General features: G+C 47.7%; 1 protein-coding gene across 1 annotated transcript in view; it reads right to left on the reverse strand.

The window, feature by feature from the left end:
• Positions 1–450: 450 nt before the first annotated feature.
• PEBP4 (phosphatidylethanolamine binding protein 4) overlaps positions 451–26,993 on the reverse strand; it is a 135,962-nt gene continuing 109,419 nt past the window's right edge. The window contains exon 6 of the mRNA XM_082254565.1: positions 451–713. Within this exon, the coding sequence (XP_082110691.1) occupies positions 617–713 (97 nt within the window). The 3' untranslated portion in view covers positions 451–616. The remainder of the gene's footprint in view (positions 714–26,993) is intronic.

Here is a 26,993-nt window from a genome sequence, read left to right on the forward strand (position 1 = left end):
AATCACAGTGGTCACATGTTGCTAATGCTGCACTACATCCTCAGCATTAAAGTAGAATTATAGCCTAACACTGCTCCTAAAAATGTCCCCTCCACCCTCCTGCTACTAGCTAACCAGCGTGAAAAGAATCTCTATACTTGCCTATTTTTAGTCTGCTCCGATACAGTCATGTGATCCCCTGTGTTAGTGAGCAGCAGCTGCAGGGGAGAGGAGGGAGTGCTCGTCAATGGCTGGGAATTCTGGAAGCTGTGACATCAACTAAATGCTCTCATGGCCTAGCCTTCCTCAGCACTCCCTCCTTTCGTCTGCAGTCGCCACTGACTGACACCGGGGAGCCAGAGCTGCGGACCCTGTGCTAAAAAAAGTATACAGATTTTTTTTTCCACTCCAAACTGTCCAAAATTAAAAAAAAAAAAAATAATGTTTTTTTGCCTTTAGTTATACTTAAAGTACAATAAGAAGTCTACAGTTGTTGGTGCTGGATTAGGATACTGTGACATTGGAACCCCATTACAAATCACGGTGAGCATCTCCACTCTGGTGTATCCAGCAAGGAATAAGCAGGTGGTAGTAAGAAGATGGCTCAGTATCCATTCAGCAGGGCACGTCTTAGGATTTACTGTGCTTCATCCTCTGGATTCTGGGCCATAAACTGGGTAGTGGCCACTGGGCCAACTAATTGGTAGCGTTTAGCAAATTCATCAGGATCCCAGCTACCTGCAAAAAAAAAAAAAAATACTAACTATTAAATTACATTATTTTAATGTTTTATTGTAATTTTTATATTAAAAAAAAATAAAACAGAATCATTAAAAAAAAAAAGTAATAAAATGATCCAAATAAATACATATGTACGAAGTCATCACTGTCCTTTTCCTGTACAAATAACAGTTTTGTACTAGTATAAAAAACAATGCTTACAAACCGCGGAAACCAAGCAAACAACCCCAAGCGCTCAAGCGGAGATGGTGATATGAAAATGTACAAATGCTGCTACTTAAACAAATTACATATAAATAACGGAATAAAATATCAAAAGTATATAATATTTCCAGTAGCGCAGGGATAGTGGTAACCTCTCACCATCAATGACGTATATACACATATGTGTGGTTGCTAGACAACCGGGTTTGTTTTTTCCTATAGACCGCTCTATATCAGGAAGTGATCAGCTGTTGGCTGCTCGTACACTCCAACTCCTCCCTAGAGGGTGGGGAGTCAGGGGTATTTAAATTGATGCCGCGCCGTCATGGTCACGCCCCCGTTGAAGAAGTCGGGAGTGACGGAACGCGTCTGGGCGTGACCAGACGGCATCATTATACCTTTCTGTACGAGGAGTGGCTGGGCACCCGGAAGGCTTGCGGTCCACGGCGTGGAGTCTGGATGCAATACCTGAACGGTGAACACCTCCCTCCGATTGATTATGTGATTGATATGCTACTGGAATGTGAGTGCAATATCTGTTATGTTGATGTGAATAAAAGTGTCTTAGACGTTATCACACTAGTGGAGTTTATTTTTCTCCTACATGATTTGGAGCACTGTGGAATTACCCATCATTGTGGATATCCATGATCCTTCCAGGTGGATGTGAATACTATTTGGCTTGTTTGCTTAGTCACGAGAGTGGCTAAGCCAGTTGGGTCGGTGAGTTTGCATTTTTACTCCCCCTCTGAGCACGGTGGTGGCAAGGAATGGTGATCCATTATTACATCTGCACATCTAGCTATCATCCCAGGAGTGTTTAGCCGTCTCGGACCTTTGTGCTAACTCTGCTGTCTTGGTGGATTTTATATGGACTTTATACTTTTAATATCTTGATTTTATTTAGTGATAAGTCTTGTCCATGTGATAGACTTATATGGGCAGGCTGAGTTTTGTACTAGTAGTCATGTGGGTGGGAGAGAGTCCTGACACACAGGAGAATTTAGATACAAAATGTAAAAAAGCAAAAATAAATAAATGAGGTCACCTGTAGTTAATCGAACGCAAACTAAGCATACCACGAACAAATTCACAATCATTACCTACAATGAAAAATCCCAAGATGCTTTTCCTGTCTTTTAGCGTGCTGGGCAGAAAATCAGATGAAAAATACCGCTTTCGAAGGGATCGTACGATAATCTGATTGTTAGTGCATAGCTTTCAGGAGCCGATCATGGCAGTTCATGCGAAAATATCCGAAGACACAAAAACACCAAAAAAAAATTCTCGTACGATACCAGAACGTACGATTTTCGTTTAACCACTTGTCCACTAGGCACGTTTGCTTCCTTCCTGCCCAGGCCAATTCTCAGCTTTCGGTGCTGTCGCACTTTGAATAACAATTGTGCGGTCATGCAACACTGTACCCAAATGTACATTTTTATCATTTTTTTTCCACACAAATAGAGCTTTCTTTTGGTCGTATGAATTCATTGCTGGGTTTTAATTTTTTTTTGCCAAATAAACGAAAAGACCAAAAATTTTGGAAAAAAACATTTTTTTTCATAGTCTGTTATAAAATTTAGCAAACCAGTAATTTTTCCCTTTCACTGATGTGAAGAGGCAGCACTGGTGGGCACTGATAAGGCAGCATTGATGGGCACTGGTAGGCAGCACTGATGAGGAGACACTCGTGGGCACAGATTGGCAGCCGTGGTGGGCACTATCTGGCAGCCGTGGTGGGCACAGTTTGGCAGAAGTCGATTATTGGCTTTTTTCTCCTCTCCTCCACACGCTGACAGCTTGAAAAGATGTGGTGAAGAGAGCCGGTACCTGGCTTCTGTTGACAGTGATTGGACACATCTGATCATGTGGTAAAGAGCTGCCGATTGGCGCATTACCTCAAATCAACCTCAGTCAGGAGGACACTGTGAACATAAAGTGCGCGGCCTGTGCCTAGTAGCAGGCCCAATCACTGGAGGACGCTATATGATGACCTACCAGAACTGGATGACGTCATTCGGCTATAACAAGTTCGGCAAGCGGTTTATCAGTACAGTATTTGTTCAGCAAAGAACACACATGCTCAGAAACGACAGAATACATTACAATACAACACAATACATCACTTCCAAAATTGTATTCTCTTGTATGAGAATTTTCAGAACTTTGTAGCCTCTTCATTTTTAATATAAGACTAGCATGCAAAAAAAAAAAAAAAAAAACAGACCATCATTCATCCAATATTCTTACTGGTATGAGGTTTACGACAGGAAGGGTTTCACTTGCTGGATCACCAGGTGAAATTAAGGGGGAAAAAAAAAGCCTAAAAAGAAAAACAAATGCAGCCACCACATCAAAGAATAAGCTAATTTCAAGTTATTCTATTTTTGGGTTGATTATTTTGGGTTGATTACTATTTTAACAAAGTTTTCACTGTTGGAAACTTCTGCTTTCTTATATGTCCTGTGTAAATTGCCAGGAATTTATACCAGCTTTGTTACAAAATGGATATACTGTATAACTGAAACAGAAGCGGTTTTGTGATTTAAAATCGCCCTTTTGTTTTATTTTGCAGCCACACACAGTATGTATGGTTTGTATACCTGAGAAGGTTCCTCAGACTCCTGTCCTTGCTCCTGTAATTGGCTTACTGGCCATGTGAAAAATCACCAGAAATTGTCAGCAAAATGTTGTTCTAAATTTATCTCTGCACTTATATAATCTTTGTCCCTAATGAATGAATAGCAGTATGTAAATTGGCCCTTTCCGAGCCGCACCATTGTTTTCCGAGCCGCACCATTGTTTTCCGAGCCGCACCATTGTTTTTGAACTGCAGTTTAGTGCTGTGTACATGGACATGAACCATTCTCTGCAGGTTCAGGTAGGAGAGGTGGGTTTTATCACTGAAACCTGTGTGAGTATTCCCAAAGTATTAGCTGCCGAGAGAGCTGCTGCTTCCATTTGATTCTTTAGTATCATCCTGTGCTAATCAGCTACTGCCACAGGGGAGTCCATATAACTAGAACAACTTTAGGGACTTCTGGTTACACAGGGCTTTGCTTTCACTTGCAGAAGCTGAGTAAAGTAGCATAGAAGCGCTAGGAAGAGAAGTATGTTTGTAAAGGTGTGAATTCAAGTGGTTCTAAGGCCCCGTTCACATAGGGGCGAAGCTACTTCGCACCGCGACCTCGGAGGTCGCGGTGCGAGCAGCGCGCCGCGACCTCGGAGCGGCCGCCACGGACTTCATAACATTGAAGTCTATGGCGGTCGCCTCCTGGTCGCCCCAAAGAAGCTCCGGACCCTTTTTCTAAGTCGGAGCGACTTGTGTCGCTCCTATTAGAACGGGTCCACAGCTTCCCTATGGGAGGCGACCTACGGCGACTTGTGAGGCGACCAGGTCGCCTCACAGGTCGCCTTAGTGTGAACGGGGGCTAAAGGTTGAAGGTTTTTTTTACCTTCATACATTTTCTGCATAAAATTAAAAAAACTCTCAGTATGCCCCCCCCCCAATACTTACCCAAACCCGATCGCAATCCAGTGATGTGCACAAGAGCAGCTGTTATCCCGGGTCTCTGTCTTCTCATTGCTGAGAGACAGAAGCGGGGGCAAATGGCTCCCACTACTGTCAATCACAGCCAGTGAGGAAGGAGCGAGTATGGGTATGGGTACACATTTAGTACCCCATAGTGATCTGATAGGTGCATTAGAGTATGGCACTAGGCGAAAGAGGAGGAGCCAACATATTTGGGGGAAGAGGAGCCACAGCTCAGACCAAATGCAGCTATGGACTTTGGCAGCAACTTTGGGTGAGCCATGTTTTATTTCAACCTGGTGTTCTCACAAGCAATTAGGCCACCCTCTGCACCTTTAGCTCCTATTCATACGACAGGCCTTAATGTGTGTTGTATTAAGGCAGCACATGTATTTGAGTGGGCTGTCCATGCATCAAAAATGGTAGATACCATTTCTGGCAATGCAGCGTACATCCATCGGTGACGTGCGTTGGGGTGCCATTATATGTAACATGTACTGTGTTCACACACCTGTGACTACAATGCAATAGTGTGAGTATGTAAGATAGTGGTGGAAATGTTTTCTTCCCCCCCACCTGTACACGGGTGTAATATATATATATATATATATATATATATATATATATATATATATATATATATATATATATATATATATATATATGAGGCAGTCCCAGGAGGTATACCATCACTTCCTGCCAAAGAGCTTCAGTTTGTAACAAGTAGTGTCAGAAGAACACATAAATTAACCCAACAGAGGGATGGGTGCTGTGTCTGTCAGTGAACCGCAGAGAAAATGATTTTATGCCAAGACAAAAATCCAGTTTTCTCTTTTGTTCACTGACGGACACAGCTCCATGTCTTCTAGACCATTGGGATGTCCCAAAGCTGTGTCAACATGAGGGATGGAAAAACACAGCAATACGTAGAATTCCCAACAAGGCTAAACATAGCCAACCAGGCAAAAACAGGAGCTCAACCAGGAAAAACTGGAGCCCACCACCAGGAAAGAAAAAAAAAAAAGACACCCTAAAGAAGGGGGAAGCCTCTGCAACCGAAGCCTGCAAAACTTTGCGGCCAAATGCCGCATCTGAAGAAGCAAGTACATCCACCTTATAACATTTTTTGAATGTATGTACAGACAACCACGTAGCCGCCTTGCACACCTGAACCACTGACGCCTGATGACGGAAGGCCCAGGAGGCACTGAGCGCCCTCGTAGAATGCGCCTTAACAGGGAAAGGAGGAACCTGACCCTTAATAGAGTAGGCCTGCACCACCGTCTGGATAAAAAAAAGGGCGTGTTAGTGCGCTTCCGTGGATCTTAGCAGGCTTTATCTGAGTCAATACACCTCGGCGGCCCTTAAGAGGAGAAGCTGCTCTGGAAATTACAAAAAACAAGAGGACAAGGCGCCTCTAAGTGCAGTAGGCTCAGTGTATTTATTAAAATGAAGGATTAAAAGCACTCACATGAGTAATAAGACAAGAGCATGGTATAAGAGCATGGTATAAGGTCCATCCGGAGTCTTCCAAGCCACTATGCTGAATACTGTGATGCTGTGCTGCGGATGCGGAAGCAGCGCTCCAGACATCCGCAGCACAGCATTACAGTATTCAGCATAGTGGCTTGGAAGACTCCGGATGGACCTTGTACCATGCTCTTATACCATGCTCTTGTGTTATTACTCATGTGATTGCTTTTAATCCTTCATTTTAATAAATACACTGAGCCTACTGCACTTAGAGGCGCCTTGTCCTCTTTTGTCTGCACCACCGTCTGCCTGATCCACTTGGAAATGGTCGCAGCAGACATGGCCTGCCCCTTACGAGGTCCATCTGTAAGAACAAACAAAGAATCGGATTTCTGAATCAGCTCAGTTACTGCCAGGTACACTCGAATCGCCCTGACTACGTCCAAGTAATGTAAAGCAATTTCCTTAGGATGTTTCAGTTTGAGGACATAAGGAAGGTAACACAATATCTTCAATTAAATTAAACCCCCGAGTTGACCTTAGGAGGGAACGCCTGACATGGTCGCAACACCACTTAGTCCCTATGAATCACCAATTAAGGTGGCTGAAAGGACAACACAGCCAACTACGACACCCTACGTGTGGAAGTAATAGCGACTAAAAAAGGCCACCTTCTGCGACAGAGTGAGCAGAGGAAGTTCTCAAATATTTTCAAAGGGAGGCTTTTGAGCCAACTACAGTACCAAACTGAGATCCCACGGAGGCACCAGGGATTGCACCGGAGGAGCCAGATGGTGAACTCCCTGTACAAAAGTGTGAACCAAGGACTTTGCCACCAACAGCCTTTGGAAAAACATAGCCAAAGCGGAAATCTGGCCCTTGATGGTGCCCAGAGCCAAACGTTGCTCTACACCCAGTTGTAGAAACTCCAACAGGCGAGACACAGAAAAGGAACAGGGAGAAACCCCCAGAGACTCACCCAAGTAATGTACGCCTTCCAAACTCTATGATAAACCTTCCCGGAAGTAGATTTCCTAACTTTTAACAGCATAGAAATCACCGACTCCGACAGCCCCCTGTCCTTCAGCACCTAGCTTTCAGTAGCTAAGCCGTAAGGCCAGCGACTGTAAAGCAGGATGGAAGATTGGTCCCTGAGACAGATCTTCCCTGAGAGGAAGTTTCTAGGGATGTCTGCTACCAGCCTTACCAAGCCTGCCTATCAAGACCGGCGAGGCCAGTCTGGTGCCAACCAGAATGACTGGAATTCATTCTACCTTGATTCTTTGTAGCAGTCTCTACAGAAGTTGTATTGGAGGAAAGACTTAAATTAGACAATATTGACCCCAAGGGGACACCAGGTAATCTGCCGCGTCGACCAGAGGATCCCGAGACTTTGACACGTACCTCTGAACCTTCCTGTTGAGACGAGAGGCCAACAGGTCCACATCGGGGGACCCCCACCGAAGGCACAGTTTGATGAAACACCTCTGGGTTAAGAGACCATTCTCCCGGATCCAACATCTGCCAACTGAGATAGTCTTGAGATAGGCTTGCCAATTCTCTACCCCTGGAACGTGCACAGCAGAGAGGGCCATAACATATAGTTCTGCCCACCTCAAGATACCAGCCACTTCTTGGGCCACCAGGGCATTCCTTGTGCCCACTTGATGATTGACATATGCCACAGCTGTAGCATTGTCCGATTGTATCCTCACAGGGCCTCCCTGCAGACAATTTGTCCATCGAGACAGAAAGCCTGATCGCTCCGAATCTCCAGGATGTTGATCGGCAGACTGGACTCCTCTCGAGTCCAAATACCTTGGACCGAGTACACTGCCAAGACACCTTACTACCCCGACAGACTGGCATCCACGGTGATTACAGTCCAATACAGAGGAAGAAAGCATTTTCCCAGACGAAGCGGCGGGGAGCAGAGGCACCATAACAGATTCCCTCGAACCTCGACTCAACAGGATCAGATTGTCCAGCGACAGCGGATCCTTGTTCCATTTGGACAGAATCTCCCTTTGCAGAGGTCTGGTATGGAACTGAGCAAACGGAACCACCTCGAAGGTGGAAACCATCAGGCCCAGCACTTGCATGAAAGTCCTGAGCGACGACCGACGGTTGGACAACAGGTGCCAAACTGCATCCTGTAGCTTTAGAGATTTCGCCTGAGTAAGAAACACCAGGGCCGGTGCTGAGTCCAGCGTCCGACCCAAGTAGTCCAGCTTGGTGGATGGAGTCAATGCTGATTTCTGAAGATTTAGTGTCCATCCGAACTGCTGTACAGTTTGCACAGTAATGTCCAAGTCGGCTTCTAGAGCCGAGGAAGAGTCTGCACGCAGAAGCAGATCGTCCAGGTAACTCAGTACCGTGATCCCTTTCTGCTGTAGCAAGGCCAGAACTGGGGCCAAAACCTTTGTAAACAAATTGATACTGCTCCTCGCCCACAGCAAAACAAAGAAAACGCTGATGCCCGACATATATTGGAATATGAAGGTAAGCGTCCTTGAGATCAATAGAAGCCAGAAGATCCACTTGATGAAGGAAAGCTACTACCGTGCGGATGGACCCCATACGAAAATTCTGAACCCTCACAAAGAGGTTCAGAGCCTTGAGATCCAGGATCGGGTGAACCTTGCCTTCCTTCCAGGGAACTGTAAACAGATTTGAATAAAAACCTTGAAAACGTTCCGACTCTGAAACCGGCACAATGACTCCTTGTGCCAACAGGTCCTGCACTGCCCCGTAGAGGCCCTTTAGCCGATTGTGAGACAGGCGCAAGTTGGAAGGAAAGAACCTTGTCGGAGGCAAGGACCGAAACTCGATCTTGTAATCAAAACCAAAATCAACTCGTGGACCCATCTGTCCTGAATGAACAAGATTCACAGATCCAGAAAAAGGTGAAGATGCCCCCCCACCCCAGATTCCGTTGGGGGCGCCCCTTCAGGCTGGGGAAGGCTTGTCTGCGGAACCAGAAGTTCCCGCTTTCGACTTACCATTCCAGGGTCTCTTGGAGCCTCCCGCAAAGTTACGAGTGGATCTTGAACCCTTTTCCTGTGATCCAGACAGACGAAAGAGCCGCTTGTGAGCCGAGAAGGAAGGACCGCGTTTATTATGAGGTTCCTTGCCCTTAGCAATCTGCAGAAGTAATTTGCTCTTACCTCCTGTAAGGCCCTTAACAATCTCTTCCATAGAGGCACCAACAAATGGTCACCTACAAAAGGTAGATCAGTCAGCACCTTTTTTAGAAGCCTAGTCAGCCGACCAGTACTTCAACCATATCATGCTGCGAAGAATCACCGCCGTCACAGTTACTCTGCCGGCCGAAGGGGGGCGCATCCGAAGATGCATCACAAAGGTACTGTAACCTCTGGATTAACTGATCTGCCAGCTCAGGAGGGTGTTGACTCCCTTCCAGATCCTGGCGTAAAACTTTTGCCCATTCCGTTAAGGTCTGGGATACCAAAGTGATAGCAAACACCGGCCTCGATATTGTTAGGTACCTGTTAGGTAAATTCCGAAGTGGAGCTTGAGTGCTGAGGACCTATGGTCTTTGAAAACGCCCAATAGGCGGGCGAAACGCGTTGACGCACTTCCAGTACGGCTTGGACGCATCGTCACTTCCGGTTTACCTCCTGGATCGGCAGTGGAACGCACGCTACCAGCGGCGTCCACCACCATCTGTTCCCATACATTGCGATACTTTTTCATTTTGTTTGGGAGTATGTTTCTTACTTTATTGGGGCAATAAATGTGTATGAACACACTACACTATATGCGGTCCTTTTTTGTTTCCTTACTTGGGGTTCATGGAGGAGTCTTGGATCTATCCCATAGGAGACATTGCGGTCTCGTGATATCCCTAGAAAGAGGCTGGGTGCAACATCCTGATTGATTTTTCAAGCGATTGATATTTATCATTGTGGTGAGTAGGGAACCACGAGGGTTTGCCAGTCACCTTGAGCACCTTGCAAATAGAATATCTGCACTCGAGCACCTTTTTTGGATTTCATTTACTTTTAAAAAGGACTTATTTATCATATTTATAATTATTCTCAAATTAACTTGTTTTGTTCACAATATTTTATACTGTTGTCATATTAGATCTGCTAGCGCGGTTTTAAATTTGATCTTCTATTTTTATCTAAGATTTTACTTAGAGACACAGCAGCTGCATACATTGTATATTTATTCATTTATAATCTTTGACACATCTTTTCACTTCACACCATAAGCGCAGGTTTTAATTTAATATTCACATGTATGTATGTATGTATGTATGTATGTATGTATGTATATATATATATATATATATATATATATATATATATATATATATACACACACATACACACATACATACATACATACACACAGTATCTCACAAAAGTAAATATTTTTTTATATCTTTTCATGTGACAACACTGAAGAAATGACAATGTAAAGTAATGAGTGTACAGGTTGTATAACAGTCTCTAACATCCACCAGCTCTGTGATGTTGTCATGGAGGAGTGGAAGAGGACTCCACTCGCAACCTGTGAAGCTCTGGTTAACTCCATGCCCAAGAGGGTTAAGGCAGTGCTGGAAAAAATGGATTTTTGTAAAATCTTACCGTAAAATCCTTTTCTCTTAAGCTCATTGACAGACGAAGTCCTCTTGATTAATATCAAATTGGGTTATACTGCCCTCTACAGGAGTAGGACACTAGGCAGAAGGAAAACGTTCTGGCCACACCTTAGGGGCAGTCCCAGAGGGTATATCCTCTCTCTCTCTGCTACAGGAAGTCAGTTATGTCACAAAGCAGTGTTAGAGAATTTAACCCATCCCAACTCAAAAGTAGAGGGGCGGGTACTGCGTCTGTCAATGAGCTTAAGAGAAAAGGATTTTACGGTAAGATTTTACAAAAATCAATTTTTCTCTGTCGCTCATTGACAGACGCAGTCCTCTTGATTAATATCAAATTGGGACGTCCCAAAGCAGTGACACAATTGAGGGGTGGGATAACAGAAATCAAAATTTAAATCCAGAAGGCCCAACCGGTGCCGACTAGAAGTCTTAAAGGCTCATCAAACCAAAGGATGAGACTCAACTGAAAACCCAACAGAAAAAAACCCTTGAGGTAGACCAACGGTCTCCTCAAATTGCGGCCTGCAGAACCTTGCGGCCAAAAGAGGCATCCGCCGATGCCATCACATCAACTTTATAAAATTTTGTAAAGGTGTGAACCGACAACCAGGTAGCCGCCTTGCAAACCTGGACCACTGACGCCTGATGGCGGAAGGCCCAGGAAGCACTAAGCGCCCGAGTGGAGTGCGCCTTAACAGGGAACGGAGGATTCCGACCCTTAATAGAATAAGCCTGTACCACCGTCTGTCTGATCCATTTGGAGATAGTCGCGGCAGATGCAGGCAACCCCTTTTTGGGGCCATCCGTGATCACAAAAAGTGAATCCGTTTTACGAAACGAGTCCGTAGTTTTCAGGTATACCCTGATTGCCCGAACCACATCCAAGGAGTGCAACGCAAGCTCCCGAGGATGACTGGGTTTAGGACACAGGGAAGGTAACACAATATCTTCATTCAGATGAAACTCTGAAACCACTTTAGGAAAGAAGGATGGATTCGGACGAAGAACCACCTTATCCCTATGAACCACCAGATATGGGGAACGACAAGATAATGCGGCCAGTTCTGACACCCTGCGTGCAGAAGTAATGGCCACCAAGAAGGCCACCTTCTGGGATAAAGTAAGCAAGGGAATCTCCCTGATATTTTCAAAGGGAGGTTTCTGAAGAACCGACAACACCAAATTAAGATCCCCCTGGATGAAATTCCGCACCAAGGAATGAGTAGCCAAAGGTTTCTGAAAGAAGATTGCTAACGCTGAAACCTGACCCTTGATAGTGCTCAAGGACAGTTTCTGCTCAACCCCCTGTTGCAGAAAGGCCAAGATTCGGGTCACCGAATAGGTACGTGGAGGAAATCTAAGAGATTCACACCACGCAATATAAGACTTCCATGTGCGATAATAGACTTGCTGGAAGTCGCCTTCCTTGCTTTAATTAGAGTAGGAATAACTGAAGCTGACAATCCCCTGTCCTTCAGCACCTGGGTCTCAATGGCCAGGCCGTTAAAGCCAGCAATTGTAAAGCAAGATGGAAGATCGGTGCTTGAGACAGCAGATCTTCCCTGAGATGAAGTCTCCAAGGAGCGTCTGCGACCAGCTTCACCAAGTCGGCGTACCAGGCTCGATGAGGTCAGTCCGGAGTTACTCGGATAACTGGAATTCCCTCCACCTCTATCCTGCGAAGAAGTTTCGGCAGTAACTTGAGAGGATGGAAGGCATACAGTAGCTGATACTGTCCCCACGGGGCGACCAGCGCGTCTGCTGCATCCGCTAGAGGATCGCGGGCACGAGCTACAAATCTCCGCACCTTCCTGTTGAGCCGAGATGCCAACAGATCCACATCCGGGGTGCCCCAATGAAGGCACAGCTGGTGAAATACCTCTGGATGAAGAGACTATTCCCCTTGATCCAGAATCTGACGGCTGAGATAATCTGCCTGCCAATATTCCACCCCCGGAGTGAATATCGCGGAGAGAGCTGGAACAAACCGTTCCGCCCAATGAGGAATGCTGGCCACTTCTATGGCCGCAAGGGCACTCTTGGTGCCCCCTTGGTGATTGACATAAGCCACAGCCGTGGCATTGTCCGACTGGATCCGAACCGGGCTGCCCGGGAGCTGCTCGGTCCAGTAAATCAGACAAAGTCTGATCGCTCTCAGTTCCAACACATTTATCGGAAACCTGGATACTATCGGAAGGAGTGACTTCCCCTGGCTGAGCATTGGAGACCGAAGCCACCAGACCAGAGACTCCCTGGTCCGCTCGCTCAACCGGATCCGATTGTCCAGGGAATTGGGATTCCGATTCCATTAGAAAAGAATCTCCTTTAGGAGAATTCGGGCATGAGACTGGGCATACGGTACTGCCTCTAAGACGGCCACCATCAGTCCCAGGATCCTCATGCAAGTCCTGGAGGGAACTGGAGTGATCTTTGGGAAAAGTGAAGAAAACGTTCTGCTCAAGGAACGGGAACTACCGCTCCCTGTTGCATCAAGTCCATTACTGTCCCCCGCAAAGCTTTTAAGCGATCCGGGGATAGTCGAATTTTGGAAGGGAAGAATCGCACCAGTAGAAGTGATCGAAACTCGATCTTGTATCCTGACCGTATGACCTCGTGAACCCCTTTGTCCAAGATTCTGGAAAGCCATGGATCCGGAAACCGGTGAAGACGTCCCCCCACCCCAGAGATGGGTGGGGGCGCACCTTCAGGCTGTATTGGTCTTATCTTCAGGTTTGGCTGAGCCGGACTTTTGTTTACCCGACCAGCGCCCTTTGAAACCCCCTGAAGGGGCTTTGGAGCCCTTATCGAACGCCCCAGCGGAACAAACAAACTTTTTATGAGCAGAAAAGGAAGGTCCTCGCCTGTTACGAGGTCCTTTACCCTTAGCAGTCTGTGGCAAAAAAGTGCTCTTGCCCCCAGTGAGATCCTTTATAATCTCATCCAAGTTGGCCCCAAACAGGCGATCCCCTTGAAAAGGGAGATTAGCCAAAGCTTTTTTGGAACCTTGATCCGCCGACCAGCACTTTAACCACAACACGCGTCTGAGGACTACTGCTGACACCGATGCACGCCCTAACAAGGGAGAGGCGTCCAGGGCGGTGTCACAGACGAACTGTAGTCCTTGTATAATCTGCTCCATCAAATCGGATGCTGCCGGGGGGATACTTCTCCCCTTTAAGTCACGGCATAACAATTTGGCCCATTCTGTCAATGTCTTTGAAACTAAACCAATGGCAACCACTGGCCTGAAGGTTGACCCTATCAGGGAAAAAATGGAGCGGGATTCCGCTTCCACCTTTCGATCCACCGGATCCCTAAAGGACGGAGCGTCCTCCAACGGGATAATAGTGGCTTTATTTAGTCTGGAAATCGGTGAGTCCACCACTGGTGGTACCGTCCATTTTTTAATGAGGGATTCCTCAAACAGATAGCGCCTAGCAATGCGTTTGGAAATAGCAAGGGTTCGTTTCGGACGATCCCATTCCTCTTTAATTTTATTACCAAAACATTTGGGCAAGGGAAAAACCTTCGCCATCTTGGTAGGCTTGCTAGTACCAAAAGGAATTTCAGTCTCAGCTACCTCTGCCGGTGTAACCTCAAGTCTTAAAGTTTCCCGGACAGACACAACTAGTGCGTCCACCAACGCTTCTTCTTGTGCTATGGCGGAGGCAGAAACGTCCTCCTCACTGTCTGAGGAGACCGTACCTGAGACAGCAGCCCCAGAAGAGGGACCTGCCGCTGCAGTGACCAGCTCAGAATCCGTATCTGAAGTATCAGATGAAATAGGGGTAGGCAGGGGTCGCTTTCTTGCCCCCCGTCCCTGACAGGCCACCTCCACCCGAGATACTAAAGACTCCAAAACTGCTGATAATGCATCAATCACAAGGGTACTGGAGGGTCCTGCGGCCACCTCGAGGGGATCAGGTGGGGATACATGTGTGGCAGGGTCCATGATTATACAAGACACTTGCCAGCAAACAAAAAATAATTGCAAAGAAAAAATTTTTTTTTTTTTTTTGTAATCCCCCAGCGCAACAGCGCCCCTCAGTGTTACCTGCTTTGGACCCCACAGAGAGAGAGAGAGACCCCAAGGCTCACCACCTGATGCACAGAAGTTTCTATCAACCTACTCTCAGCGCTGTCTCTTACAGACAGGAAGTCTTTTGGATCGTTTTCCCGGGTAAAGGAGGCGGCTCCGCCCCTTTACACGCCTTCCGGCGCCTCCCATGCTACTCCTCAAGGTAGCTGGTCATCTCCAAAATGGCCGCCCCCATGCTGGAGACACGAGGCTACGCCAAGATGGCGGCCCCGCGCGACCTGCGGGAGGATGGCCGCAGCCTGTGGAAGGTAGCTATCGGCCTGTGGGAGGATGGCGGCCTGCGGGAGGATGGCGGCCTGCGGATGGCGGAAGTCCAGGCACAGGCATTGGCCTGTATAGGAACCTTATGTATCAGGTAGGATGCTATCACCCTCTTACATGGCCATCCTAATAGTAATGCCAGCCACTGACTTCAGTCATGGTCCCTTTACAGTGCCCCTCATACAGTGACTACCGATAGTCAGCTCCCAAACCAAGCCTCCTGGTTCTTATTCACTAAATCACCCTCAAGAGGGGGATCTGTGACACCTGTTATAGGATAGAGGGGGATCCAGGATCATAAGGGCCCTGATCATCCCAGGGAGGGGCCCGCGTCCACCAACAAACCCATCAGGGGGAGAGGGGGAACATTTACTCACCATACCGGAACAGGCGGGCGCCAACTCCTGACAGAACCCCTCTCCACTGAGGTGGGGGGGCTGTCGACCAATACGGACGCCGTGACTCAGTTCCCAACTGGTCGTCGGCGTCCCGGCGAGACGTTTAACTCGCAGGGTCAGTCCCCGTCCAGTGGGACTATGTCGCGGCCGACCCAGGGCGGAGCTAGGGCCTGCACGCGCTCGTAGGCTGACTGGGGTGACCACTGGATCTTAACATCCAGCCCATCGCCCAGCTCCAGCATACTTGCTTGAAGATCTCACAGGAACAACTGGAGAAAAAAAGCTGCCTAAAAAAAGTTTTTCTAAAAAAAATCTTGCCAGGACCAAAGATCCCAGCAAGGAACTTAGGTCGTTACTCCTAACTAGACAGAAAAAAACTGACTTCCTGTAGCAGAGGGAGAGAGGATATACCCTCTGGGACTGCCCCTAAGGTGTGGCCAGAACGTTTTCCTTCTGCCTAGTGTCCTACTCCTGTAGAGGGCAGTATAACCCAATTTGATATTAATCAAGAGGACTGCGTCTGTCAATGAGCGACAGAGAAATAACGGTGGCCACACAAAACACTTTGGGCCCAATTTGGAAATGTTCACTTAGGGGTGTACTCACTTTTATTGCCAAATGTGAGGGGTGTACTCACTTTTGTGAGATATATATATATATATATATATATATATATATATACATACATATATACATATACGTTTTTTTTTTTTAGTGGTATTGAACTCGCATGGGGATGAGATTATGCTCACTTGACTGAAACAAAGTCTCTTCAGGGACACTTTAATTATATACAGTCTCTATATACACTCCCTCTTCCTCCAGCATATCACTTGCTTGAAGAACACTCAGGCCCAGCTGGAACAATGTTTAGGGGATCTGACAAGGCACTCAGCCAGATCCAGCAATAGCCCTTTACAGGCAGGGACGTAGGCCCCTTTCGCATGTAGAAAGAGTCCCAGTGTCCAGCTACATTCCTCCGGTGACTACTGATCTCAGCACCACCAGCCCATCTGGCTGCAGCTGCCCCTTTTTCTAGCCCCCCTGGCTACTTCTCACAGTCCTCCCAGACTGTCACACTCACCAGCCACCCAGCTGTCTTCTCCCTGGATATCTCCTGGATGTGGTCTCGCTGGCTCCTGCTGTCCTCACTCTTACTCCCGTGCCTCTGGACAAGAATCCTCCTTGGGTTTTCAGAGGATCCGTCCAGCACCAAACCCCAGGACCATGCTCACACCCCCAGACTAGGGGGCAACCCTCAAGGGCCTCCGACAGCCTCCCTAGCACTTCATCTCCAGATTTTTCCCAAACGCCACACTGCCCCTGCTGGGCTGACCCCAATTGTTTAGGGAGGTGCCCCCCCCCCCTGCTAGCCCATTTGGCCTGGGATTGGTTGGGGTCCTCATCAATACTCCAGGCAGCTCCTCCTAAGCTCCCTCCCATTTTTCTGGAAACTTCTCCAAGGTTCCAGCAAGTAGGGCGAGGTACCAGAGGTGCTGCCTGATGAGTCACCCAGCCTCCCTGGATCACTCACCCTGACCATGAATAAAAACACAGACTTGACTGGCAGCCAAGCCAGAATTTACCTACACTACCAAAAAACTATGTACATCCTTATCTAGCAAACTAGAGGGTGCTACATGATATATTCTAAAAAAAAAAAAAAAAAAAATATGTATGGAGTAGAGGGAAGGATTGAAAGTTCAGCTGATACCTAAGGGGGCCACTGCAGAAAAGTATGGTAACCCCTAGAGTACGGTCCCTACAAGGCAATCAGCAAAGTTTGCAAATTATTGACAAGGTACGACAGATAGTTCAATACATTTATTTGACAACTTCCAGTAACCACTGCGACATTAAAGAACTGTGTTGTCTTCCTTGCAACTAATCCACTCCTGCTTTGCTATGAAATTAGGTCCCACACATGAGCAGACATGCCACAGGTCTCTGCTAGGTCTAAGGGACCTGGCAGGGACCTTGCAGCAGTCTATGCACATGCAGACATGCCACAGGTCTCTTTCAGGTGTATAGGACCTGGCAGAGATCCACATGCATTAGATCTTGTGCTTAAATAACGGAATTTTTGTAAAATCTTACCTGTAAAATTCCTTTCTCTGAGTCCTCCGACAGTCGCCGCCTCCTCTAAGTCATCACTATTGGGTATTGTCATCTGCTCCACAGGAGTAGCTAGGCATATAGACTTAGTTAAAAACAAAAGGCATTTGCATGTATACACCCCTGGGGGCTGTCCCATCTGGTCAATACCCCCCTGCAGTGTCCACTCCCAACTCAGTTTGGTAGCATAGCAGTAAGAACAAGAATCCCATAGAGGGGCGGGGACTGTCGGAGGACTCAGAGAAAGGAATTTTACAGGTAAGATTTTACAAAAATTCAGTTTTCTCTTACGTCCTCCGACAGTCGCCGCTTCCTCTAAGTCATCACTATTGGGATGTCCCAAAGCAGTATAGACATGAGGGGTGGGATACGCAACCGTAGAAGAGGCAACGCCGTACCCATATCAGAGAAAGGAACCTTACATCCACTGTAAGAGAACCCACTGGGCAACAGAAAAAACAATGCTCAACAGGAGCAACCGCCCAGGAAAGCAAATACCAACAGCCAGGGACCCAGAAAAAAAACAAGGGTCCTTCATGGCACTGCCGCACTGAGAACTTTGTGGCCAAAGGAAGCATCAGCTGATGCCAGAACATCTACTACGTAGAATTTTGAGAAAGTGTGCACCGGCGACCAAGTCGCAGCCTTGCACACCTGGGCCACCGAGGCCCTATGCCAACAAGCCCAGGACGTACTCACAGATCTAGTAGGGTGCGCCTAAACAGGGAAGGGTGGAACCCAATACTTCAAAGCATAAGCCTGCTCAATGGTCTGTCTGATCCATTTGGCAATAGTTGCTGCGGACGCAGCCATGCCCTTCCGAGAACCCTCAGGAAGAACCAACAGGGAATCCGTTTGACAAAAGGATTCCGTAGACGACAGGTAAACCCTGATCGCCCGAACAACATCCAAAGAATGCAAGGCAATCTCCTTCGGATGCTTAGGCTTCGTGCAAAGCGAAGGCCGAACAATTTTTTCATTAAGGTGAAATTCAGTGACCACCTTGGGAAGAAAAGACGGAAGTGTTCTCAACACCACCTCATCCCTATGGATTACCAAGCAAGGGGAGCGGCAAGACAATGCCGCCAGCTCCGACACCCTGCAAGCCAAAGTGATCGCCACCAAAAAGACGACCTTCCTGACAGCAGAGGTAAAAAGAACTCCCTGATATTTTCAAAGGGAGCCCGTGGAAACACGGACAGAACCAAGTTCAAGTCCCATGGAGGTAAAGGCTCCTTCCTGGGAGGAGCCAAATGCCACACACCTCGAATGAAGGTGCGAATCAAGGAAATAGATGCCACAGGGCGCCGGAAAAGGACAGCCAGTGCAGACACCTGGCCCTTTATCGTGGCCAGCGCCAAGCGCTGATCCACTCCAGACTGGAGGAAAGCCAATATTCTCGACATCGAGTAAGAACGAGGGGAGAACCCCCTGGACTCACACCAGGCAAAGAAAGCTTTCCAGGCGACACCGACGCCAAGGGTCCGCCAACACATCCGAGGCAACCGCCAACGGATCGTGCGTCCTTGCCACGAACCTTTTCACCCTTCGATTTAGCCGGGATGCGAACAGATCCACGTCTGGGGATCCCCACCTCGCACACAGCATCTGAAAGACCTCCGGGTGTAAGGACCATTCCCCCTGGTCCAGGGTCTGACGGCCCAGACAGTCGGCCTGCCAAAATCGCACACCCGTAGTGTGAATTGCCGAGATCGCCGGGACATGATCCTCGGCCCCAGACAGAATGTCGGTTACCTCCCGGGCCGCCTAAGCACTCTTGGTGCCCCCCTGGTGGCTGATGTAAGCCACCGCGGTAGCAATGTCCGTCTGTACGCGGACAGGAAGGCCCCGGAGACGGTCCGACCACTGGAAGAGACAGAGTATCATCGCTCGTAGCTCCAGCACAGTCATCGGGAGGGAGGACTCCTCCTCCGACCAAGTGCCCCGGGCAGACAGGTTGCCCAGGACTACACCCCAGCCCGACAGGCTGGCGTCCGTGGCAACCACTGTCCGCACCAACGGATGGAAAGGCTTGCCTTCCACCACCGACGGGGACTGGAACCACCACAGAAGAGCCAATCTGATCTGGCGACTCAGGGAGACACCCAGATCCAAGGACTGAGGAAGTCTGTCCCACCTGACCAGGATCTCCGACTGGAGAGCCCGCGCGTGGAACTGGGCAAAGGGAAACGCCTTGAAGGCCGACACCATCAACCCCAGGCCCCGCATGCAGGTCCTGAGTGACGAGGACGGGTTGTCCCTGAGGGACCTGAGTCCGTCCCGCAAAATCCGGAGCAAGAACACCTGTGCCTGAGCAGAGGTCAGAACCATTTCCTGCTAGGGACGGCGAAGCAGCGGAGACAATGTTAAATCTTGAACTTTGAAGACCCATTCGAACTCCTGGAGCGCGAAGAACAGACCGCGCACAAGGGTCAGACCGGCACGCGATCCCAGAAGCAGATCCAGCAGACCCAGGACCGGAACCAACATCCCGGTAAACACCCTGGGTGCCGATATGAGACCGAAGGGTAACGCCACAAACATGTAGCGATCCCCTGTGACAGCAAACCGAAGGTACCACTGATGAACCTCGAAAATAGGGATGCGCAGGTACGCATCCTGCAGAGCCATCAAAACCAGGAATGCGCCTGGGCCCAAGGAGGCCACAACCGAACGGAGAGACTCCATTCGAAACTTCCGAACACGCACGAAGCGGTTCAGCGCCAGAATAGGACGCACTTTGCCCTCCTTCTCGGGTACAGTGAACAGAGTCTAATAAAACCCCCGAAACCCGTCCAGACAAGGTACCGGGACAAACACCCCCTGAGCAAGCAGGTCCAACACCGTACGATGCAAGTCCTGCAGCAGAGGAAGATAGGAGGGAAGGAATCTGTCCCCCGGCCGGGAAAGGAATTCGATCCGGAAACCCGATCGAACGATTTCCTAGACCCACCAGTCCGATAGCCGGATCGCCGGATCAGCCAAGGCCGGAGGAAATCGCGCAAATGTCCCCCCACCCCTGAAACGGGTGAGGGCGCCCCTTCAGGTAGAAGCGGACGGACCCGCCGAGCCAGCGTTGCCGGACTCTTGCTCACCTGCCCAGGGCTTCTTCCGGGTGCCCTGGGCCTGGAAGGTCTTGCCCTTGGGATAGGCCCGAAAGGACCCCCTAGTAGAACCAGACGCAGAACCCCGCCTGCCTCGAAAGGGCTTGGACTTCGGGTTCAGGGGCAGCATAGATCTCATGCTCCCTGTGACACCTGAAAACAGGGTGTCCAAAGCCTCGCCAAAAAGGCGAGAGCCAGCATAGGGAAGGTCAGCAACCATTTCCCTTGAGGCCTGGTCGGCCGACCAGCCCTTCTGATGCTAGGCAAATTAAAACTGAGTTGGGAGTGGACACTGCAGGGGGGTATTGACCAGATGGGACAGCCCTCAGGGGTGTATACATGCAAATGCCTTTTGTTTTTAACTAAGTCTATATGCCTAGCTACTCCTGCGTAGCAGATGACAATACCCAATAGTGATGACTTAGAGGAGGCGGCGACTGTCGGAGGATGTAAGAGAAACTGCCTCTTAGGATGTCACGGAGGCATCTCAGAAGGCAACAGGTGGATCTATGTCATCCTTGACCAGATGAGGATTCAGAAAGTGGGGCTTTGCAAAAACGAAAAAAGTATTTAATGTTTTAAAAAAAATCCTATTGTGTAAGAGGGAGGAGGGAGGTGGTAAAGGAGAGAAAGTTGGTGAAGGTTCACTTTAAGCAACATGCTACTGGATTACTGCAAACAAAAAAGAAATGTCTCATCACTTATAAAAATCACATAGGTGGACTGATAGGAGGAGGCGATTTTGGAAGTTTCACAAACATGAAACAGATGCTGCAGCAGATGCAAACTAAAAACTGGAGGAGACAAACTACAGCTTTAATACAAATTGTCAGGGATTTACATATCACATATTGCTTGCTTGTTATATGTGCTCTAAATCTGCTTTTTTCACCTGCATTTTGCAGTCTATTACATATAGAAATAGCCTTTAGTACATATTTACAAATGGTTAATTCATGTGAACATCAATGGGTTTTTGCAGTGCACTCTCTAGCTCATAAGCTTGTATGCAGAGAATAATAGGATTTGTGACTTCCGTAAAATCCATTTCTCTGATGTTCATTGACAGACACAGCTCCTTATCTTCTTGACCATTGGGTTATATTACTCCCTACAGGAGTAGGAGTAGGACAATAGGCATGAAAAAAGCTTGACTACGCCTATGGGGCAGTCCCAGGGGGTATACTTCCACTCTCAGCTATGGGCACTCAGTTTTGTTACAAGCAGTGTCAGAAGAAAGCCAACTCCACAGCCTATGGATGCTGTGTCCGTCAACGAAATGGATTTTACGGTAAGTCAAAAATCCCATGTTCTCTTTTGTTCATTGACAGACACAGCTCCTTATCTTCTTGACCACTGGGACGTCCCAAAGCAGTGTCAAACATGAGGGGAGGGAACAGCAAGAAAAAATTCCCAAGGCTAAACCGTAGCCAACCAGGTAACAGGAGCTCACCTGAAAAAAACAACAATACACCCTCAAAGAGGACCAGGTCCTCTTAACAGCAGCCTGCAAAACCTTGCACCCAAAAGAAACATCCGCAGATGCAAACACATCCACATTATAAAACTTTGTGAAAGTGTGCACAGACGACCACGTGGCCGCCTTGCAAACCTGCAGCACTGACACCCAATGACGGAAGGTCCAGGAGGCGCTAAGCGCCCGAGTAGAGTGCTCCTAAAGAGGGAAAGGAGGAACCTGACCCCTGATGGATTAGGCCTAAATCTCTGTCTGTCTGATTTATCTGGAAATGGTCGCAGCAGAAGCGGCTAACCCTTTGAGGGCCATATGAGAGTACAAATATTGAGTGACTTCCTAAAAGACTCCGTAGCTGCCAGGTACACCCTGATTGCCCGAACAACATCCAGGGAATGCAAGTCAATTTCCTTAGGATGTTTAGGCCTGGGACATCGGAAAGGCAAGGGAAGGCAACACGTCTTCATTCAAATGGAAATCAGAGATAACCTTTGCAAGGAACGACAGACAGGGAAAAAAAGCACCTTATCTCTGTGAACCACCAGGTAAGGTGAATGACAAGACAATGCCGCCAGCTTCGACACCCTGCACGCAGCAGTAATAGCCACCAAAAAGGCCACCTACTAGGACAATGTAAGCAGGGGAACCTCCCGAATATTTTAAAGGGGAAGAGGGGGGGGCAGCAATTTACAAGGTACAGGGTGGGCACCGCTCCTGACAGACCACTGCTCCATCAGAATGGGGGGCTGTAGGCCAGGAGGAATGCTGCGACTCAGGCCGAAGGCAGGTTGTATGCTCACTGGCCAGACTGGGGGGACCATCTGGATCTAGATTATCCAGTCTGTCGCCCAGTCTGGCAGTTGATTGTAGATTCTCACAGGAACAAAATAACAAAGATAGGAAAAAAGTTACAACTAAAAGGAAAAAATCCCTGCAAGGAACTAGGTCCTTACTCTTGACTAGGCAGAAAAAAAAAACTGAGTGCCAATAGCTGAGAGTGAGAGTATACCCCCTGGGACTGCCCAATAAGCATAGTCAAGTTTTTTCCTGCCTAGTGTCCTACTCCTGTATGGGGCAGTACAACCCAATAATCAAGAAGATAAGGAGCCGTGTCCTTCACTGAACGAAAGAGAAATTTCTATTTGTTTTTTTGTGGTGGACAATTTTTTTTATTATTCCTTTTCCAATGGTGCAATTTGTGAGTACATATCACCACTAAACATTGTTATTCCAAAATATAATCATCTACCACACGTTTTTTTTTTTAATAATTCCTTATTCTGTGATACATATTAGTTATTTGTCTGCCATAGATTTGCTTGAGCTTTTCATTCTTTGTTATTTACTTTACAAAGATTTAAAGACCATTGAATGGCAAGAATAACTTTCACGTTGGTCCTGAAGAAACGGATATAATCTTGGAAATGTATTGACCTTTATCTACAGGTCATATACATTTACAGTCAAATGATTAGTATACATATGTGATTTGTTCTCTGGACTGTTTTTATCTAATTGGGGTTTTTGTAGGTTTACCTATGCTATATTTTTGTATTTTATGTTGATCTCTATAATATATTATTGAGTGCTATAAGTTTATGCCCCTCTTCCAGAATATCCTTCATTTTTTTCAGCATCTGCCCAGTGCTCACCAACTTCCAAGTCTGGAAGGGCGTACTGAACCAAACTACTCAGTATATGCTAGAAACAAAAGGGCGGCAGCACAGAAGCTACATCACTTGTGCTAAATCTTAAAGTGCGGACACTTAATCTAAAATAAAAATGGATTTTTGTAAAATCTTACCGTAAAATCCTTTTCTCTTAGCTCATTGACAGACGTAGTCCTCGGTGATACAGCACCTTCGGGTTATGTTGCCTCCGCAGGAGTAGGACTAGACAGGAAATAAAATGCTCTGGCCACACCCTAGGGGCAGTCCCTGAGGGTATATCCTCTCTCTCTCTGCCACAGCAAATCAGTTATGTCACAAAAGCAGTGTTTAGAGAATTTAACCCAACCCAACTCAAAAACAGAGGGGCGGGTACTACGTCTGTCAATGAGCTAAGAGAAAAGGATTTTATTTGTAAAATTTGTTTACAAAAATCCATTTTTCTCTATCGCTCATTGACAGACGTAGTCCTCGGTGATACAGCACCTTCGGGACGTCCCAGAGCAGTATCACAAATGAGGGGTGGGAAAATGGAAATCAAATCCAAATCTAGAAGGCCCAACCGGTGCCAACTAGAAGTTTACAATGCTCATCCTTAATGATGAGACTCAACAAAAAAATTTTCAAACAGAAAAAAAAAACCCTCGAGGTAGACCACCGGTCTCCTCAAATTGCGGCCTGCAACACCTTGCGGCCAAATGAGGCATCCGCCGATGCCATCACATCAATAACATTTTGTAAAGGTATGTACCGACGACCAGGTGGCCGCCTTACATACCGGGACCACTGACGCCTGATGGCGAAAGGCCCAGGAAGTACTGAGCGCTCGAGTGGAGTGCGCCCTAACAGGGAACGGAGGACTCCGACCCTTAATAGAATAAGCTTGTACCACCGTCTGTCTAATCCATTTGGCAATAGTCGCGGCAGATGCAGGCAACCCCTTTCTGGGGCCATCCGTGATCACAAAAAGTGAATCCGTCTTACGGAACGATTCCGTAGCCTTCAGGTATACCCTGATTGCCCGAACCACATCCAAGGAATGCAACGCATGTTCCCGATGATGATTGGGCTGAGGACACAAGGAAGGTAGTACAATATCTTCATTCAGATGAAAATCTGAAACCACCTTTGGAAGAAAGGATGGCTTAGGATGAAGTACTACCTTATCCCTATGAATCACCAAGTATGGGGACTGGCATGATAAAGCAGCCAGTTCTGACACCCTGCGTGCAGAAGTGATAGCCACCAAGAAGGCCACCTTCTGTGATAAAGTAAGCAAGGGAATCTCTCTGATGTTTTCAAAAGGAGGTTTCTGTAGAACCGACAAAACCAAATTAAGATCCCAGGGCGGTAAGGGCGCGCGGACTGGTGGAGCCAGGTGCCGCACCCCCTGGATGAAATTCCGCACCAAGGACTTGGTAGCTAAAGGTTTCTGAAAGAAGATTGCTAATGCTGAAACTTGACCCTTGATGGTGCTCAAGGCTAGTTTCTGCTCAACCCCTTTTTGCAAAAAGGCCAATATTCGAGTCACCGAATAGGTACGTGGAGGAAATCCTAAAGATTCGCACCACGCGATATAAGTCTTCCATGTGTGATAATAGACTCTGCTGGAAGTCGCTTTCCTTGCTTTAATAAGGGTAGGAATGACTGAAGCTGACAACCCTCTGTCCTTCAGTACTTGGGTCTCAATGGCCAGGCCATTAAAACCAGCGACTGTAAAGCACAATGGTAGATTGGTCCTCGAGACCGCAGATACTCCCTGAGACGCAGTTCCCACGGAACGTCCGCGACTAGCAAGTCCAAGCCGGCCAGGCCGGCTTGACGAGGCCAGCCTAGAATTTCTAGGACCACTGGCACTGACGGGATTTGAACCAGGCGTCCCTAGAGCTATCTGGCCCCGACCATCCGAGAAAGTCTGGTCGTTTTCTGTTCCCACACATTTATCCGACACCTGATTCCTATCAGGAACGGTGATCTCTCCTGGTTGAATCTCAGGGACCGAAGTCACCCGGCTAGAGGCTTCTTGGTCTGTCTGGTCAACCAGATCCGATTCCTGTGGGGAATTGAGACTAATCTTAGGAAAAGGTAAAGAAAAAGATCTGTTCAGGGAACGGTGACTACCGCTCCCTGTAGTACTTAAATGTTGGAAGGGAAGAATCGCACCGGTAGTAGTAGTCGATGCTCGATCTAATGTCCTGAATACCGGTGAAAACGTCCCCCCACCCTCAACCCGGGTGGGGGCGCACCTTCAGGCTGTGTAATCCTTTGCTTCGGGTTTGGCTGAGTCGGTCCTCTGTTTGTCCGACCAGCCTTTCTTGAACCCTCCTGGAGGAGTCTTGCCTTTCCCGCTTGTGTCGGCCAGGCGTGCAAACCCTTTATGGGCGGTAAAGAAAGATCCTCGCTTGTTGCGAGGTCCCTTAGCTTTAGCAGCCTGTGGTAAGAAAGTGCTCTTGCCCCCAGTGGCATCCTTAATGATTACATCTAGGGTGGCCCCAAATAGGCGATTCCCCTGAAAAGGGAGATTCGTCAAGGTCTTTTTGGAACCTAGGTCAGCTGACCAGCATTTTAACCACAGCACACGTACGAGGATTACCGCTGACATAGATGCATGCCCTAATAGGGTGGTAGCATCCAAGGCTGCGTCACAGACAAACTGTAGCCCTTGTATAATCTGTTCCATCAAATCAGATGTTCCCTGGGGAATATCTTTTCCCCTAAGGTCTTGGCGTACCAATCCCGCCCATTCCGTTAGTGTCTGGGAAACTAGACCAATAACAATTACTGGTCTAAATGCTGACCCTATCAGGGTGAAGATAGTGCGGGACTCCGCTTCCATCTTTCGATCCACCGGATCCTTAAAGGACGAAGTGTCCTCCACTGGGATAACCGTGGCTTTATTCAGCCTGGAAATAGGTGGATCCACCACTGGTGGTACCGTCCATTTCTTAATGAGGGATTCCTCAAACGGATAGCGTCTAGCAATATGCTTGGAAATAGTAAAGGTACGCTTAGAATGCTCCCATTCTCCTTTAATTTTATTACCAAAACACTTGGGTACAGGAAAAACCTTCACCGTTTTGATGGGCTTGTTAGTACCAAAGGGAATCTCTGTTTCAGTTGCCTCTGCCGGTAAAACCTCAAGTCTTAAGGTTTCCCGCACCGCCACAACTAGTGCATCCACCAATGCTTCTTCCTGAATTATGGCGAAAGAATGAACATCCTCCTCACTGTCTGAGGGAGCTTTACCTGAGATAACAGCCCTTGCAGAGGGACCTGCAGCTGCAGTGACCATCTCTGAATCTGAGTCAGA

The sequence above is a fragment of the Pelophylax lessonae genome, assembly GCF_965119305.1.
Source record: "Pelophylax lessonae genome assembly, chromosome: 4".
NCBI classification, from domain to species: domain Eukaryota; kingdom Metazoa; phylum Chordata; class Amphibia; order Anura; family Ranidae; genus Pelophylax; species Pelophylax lessonae.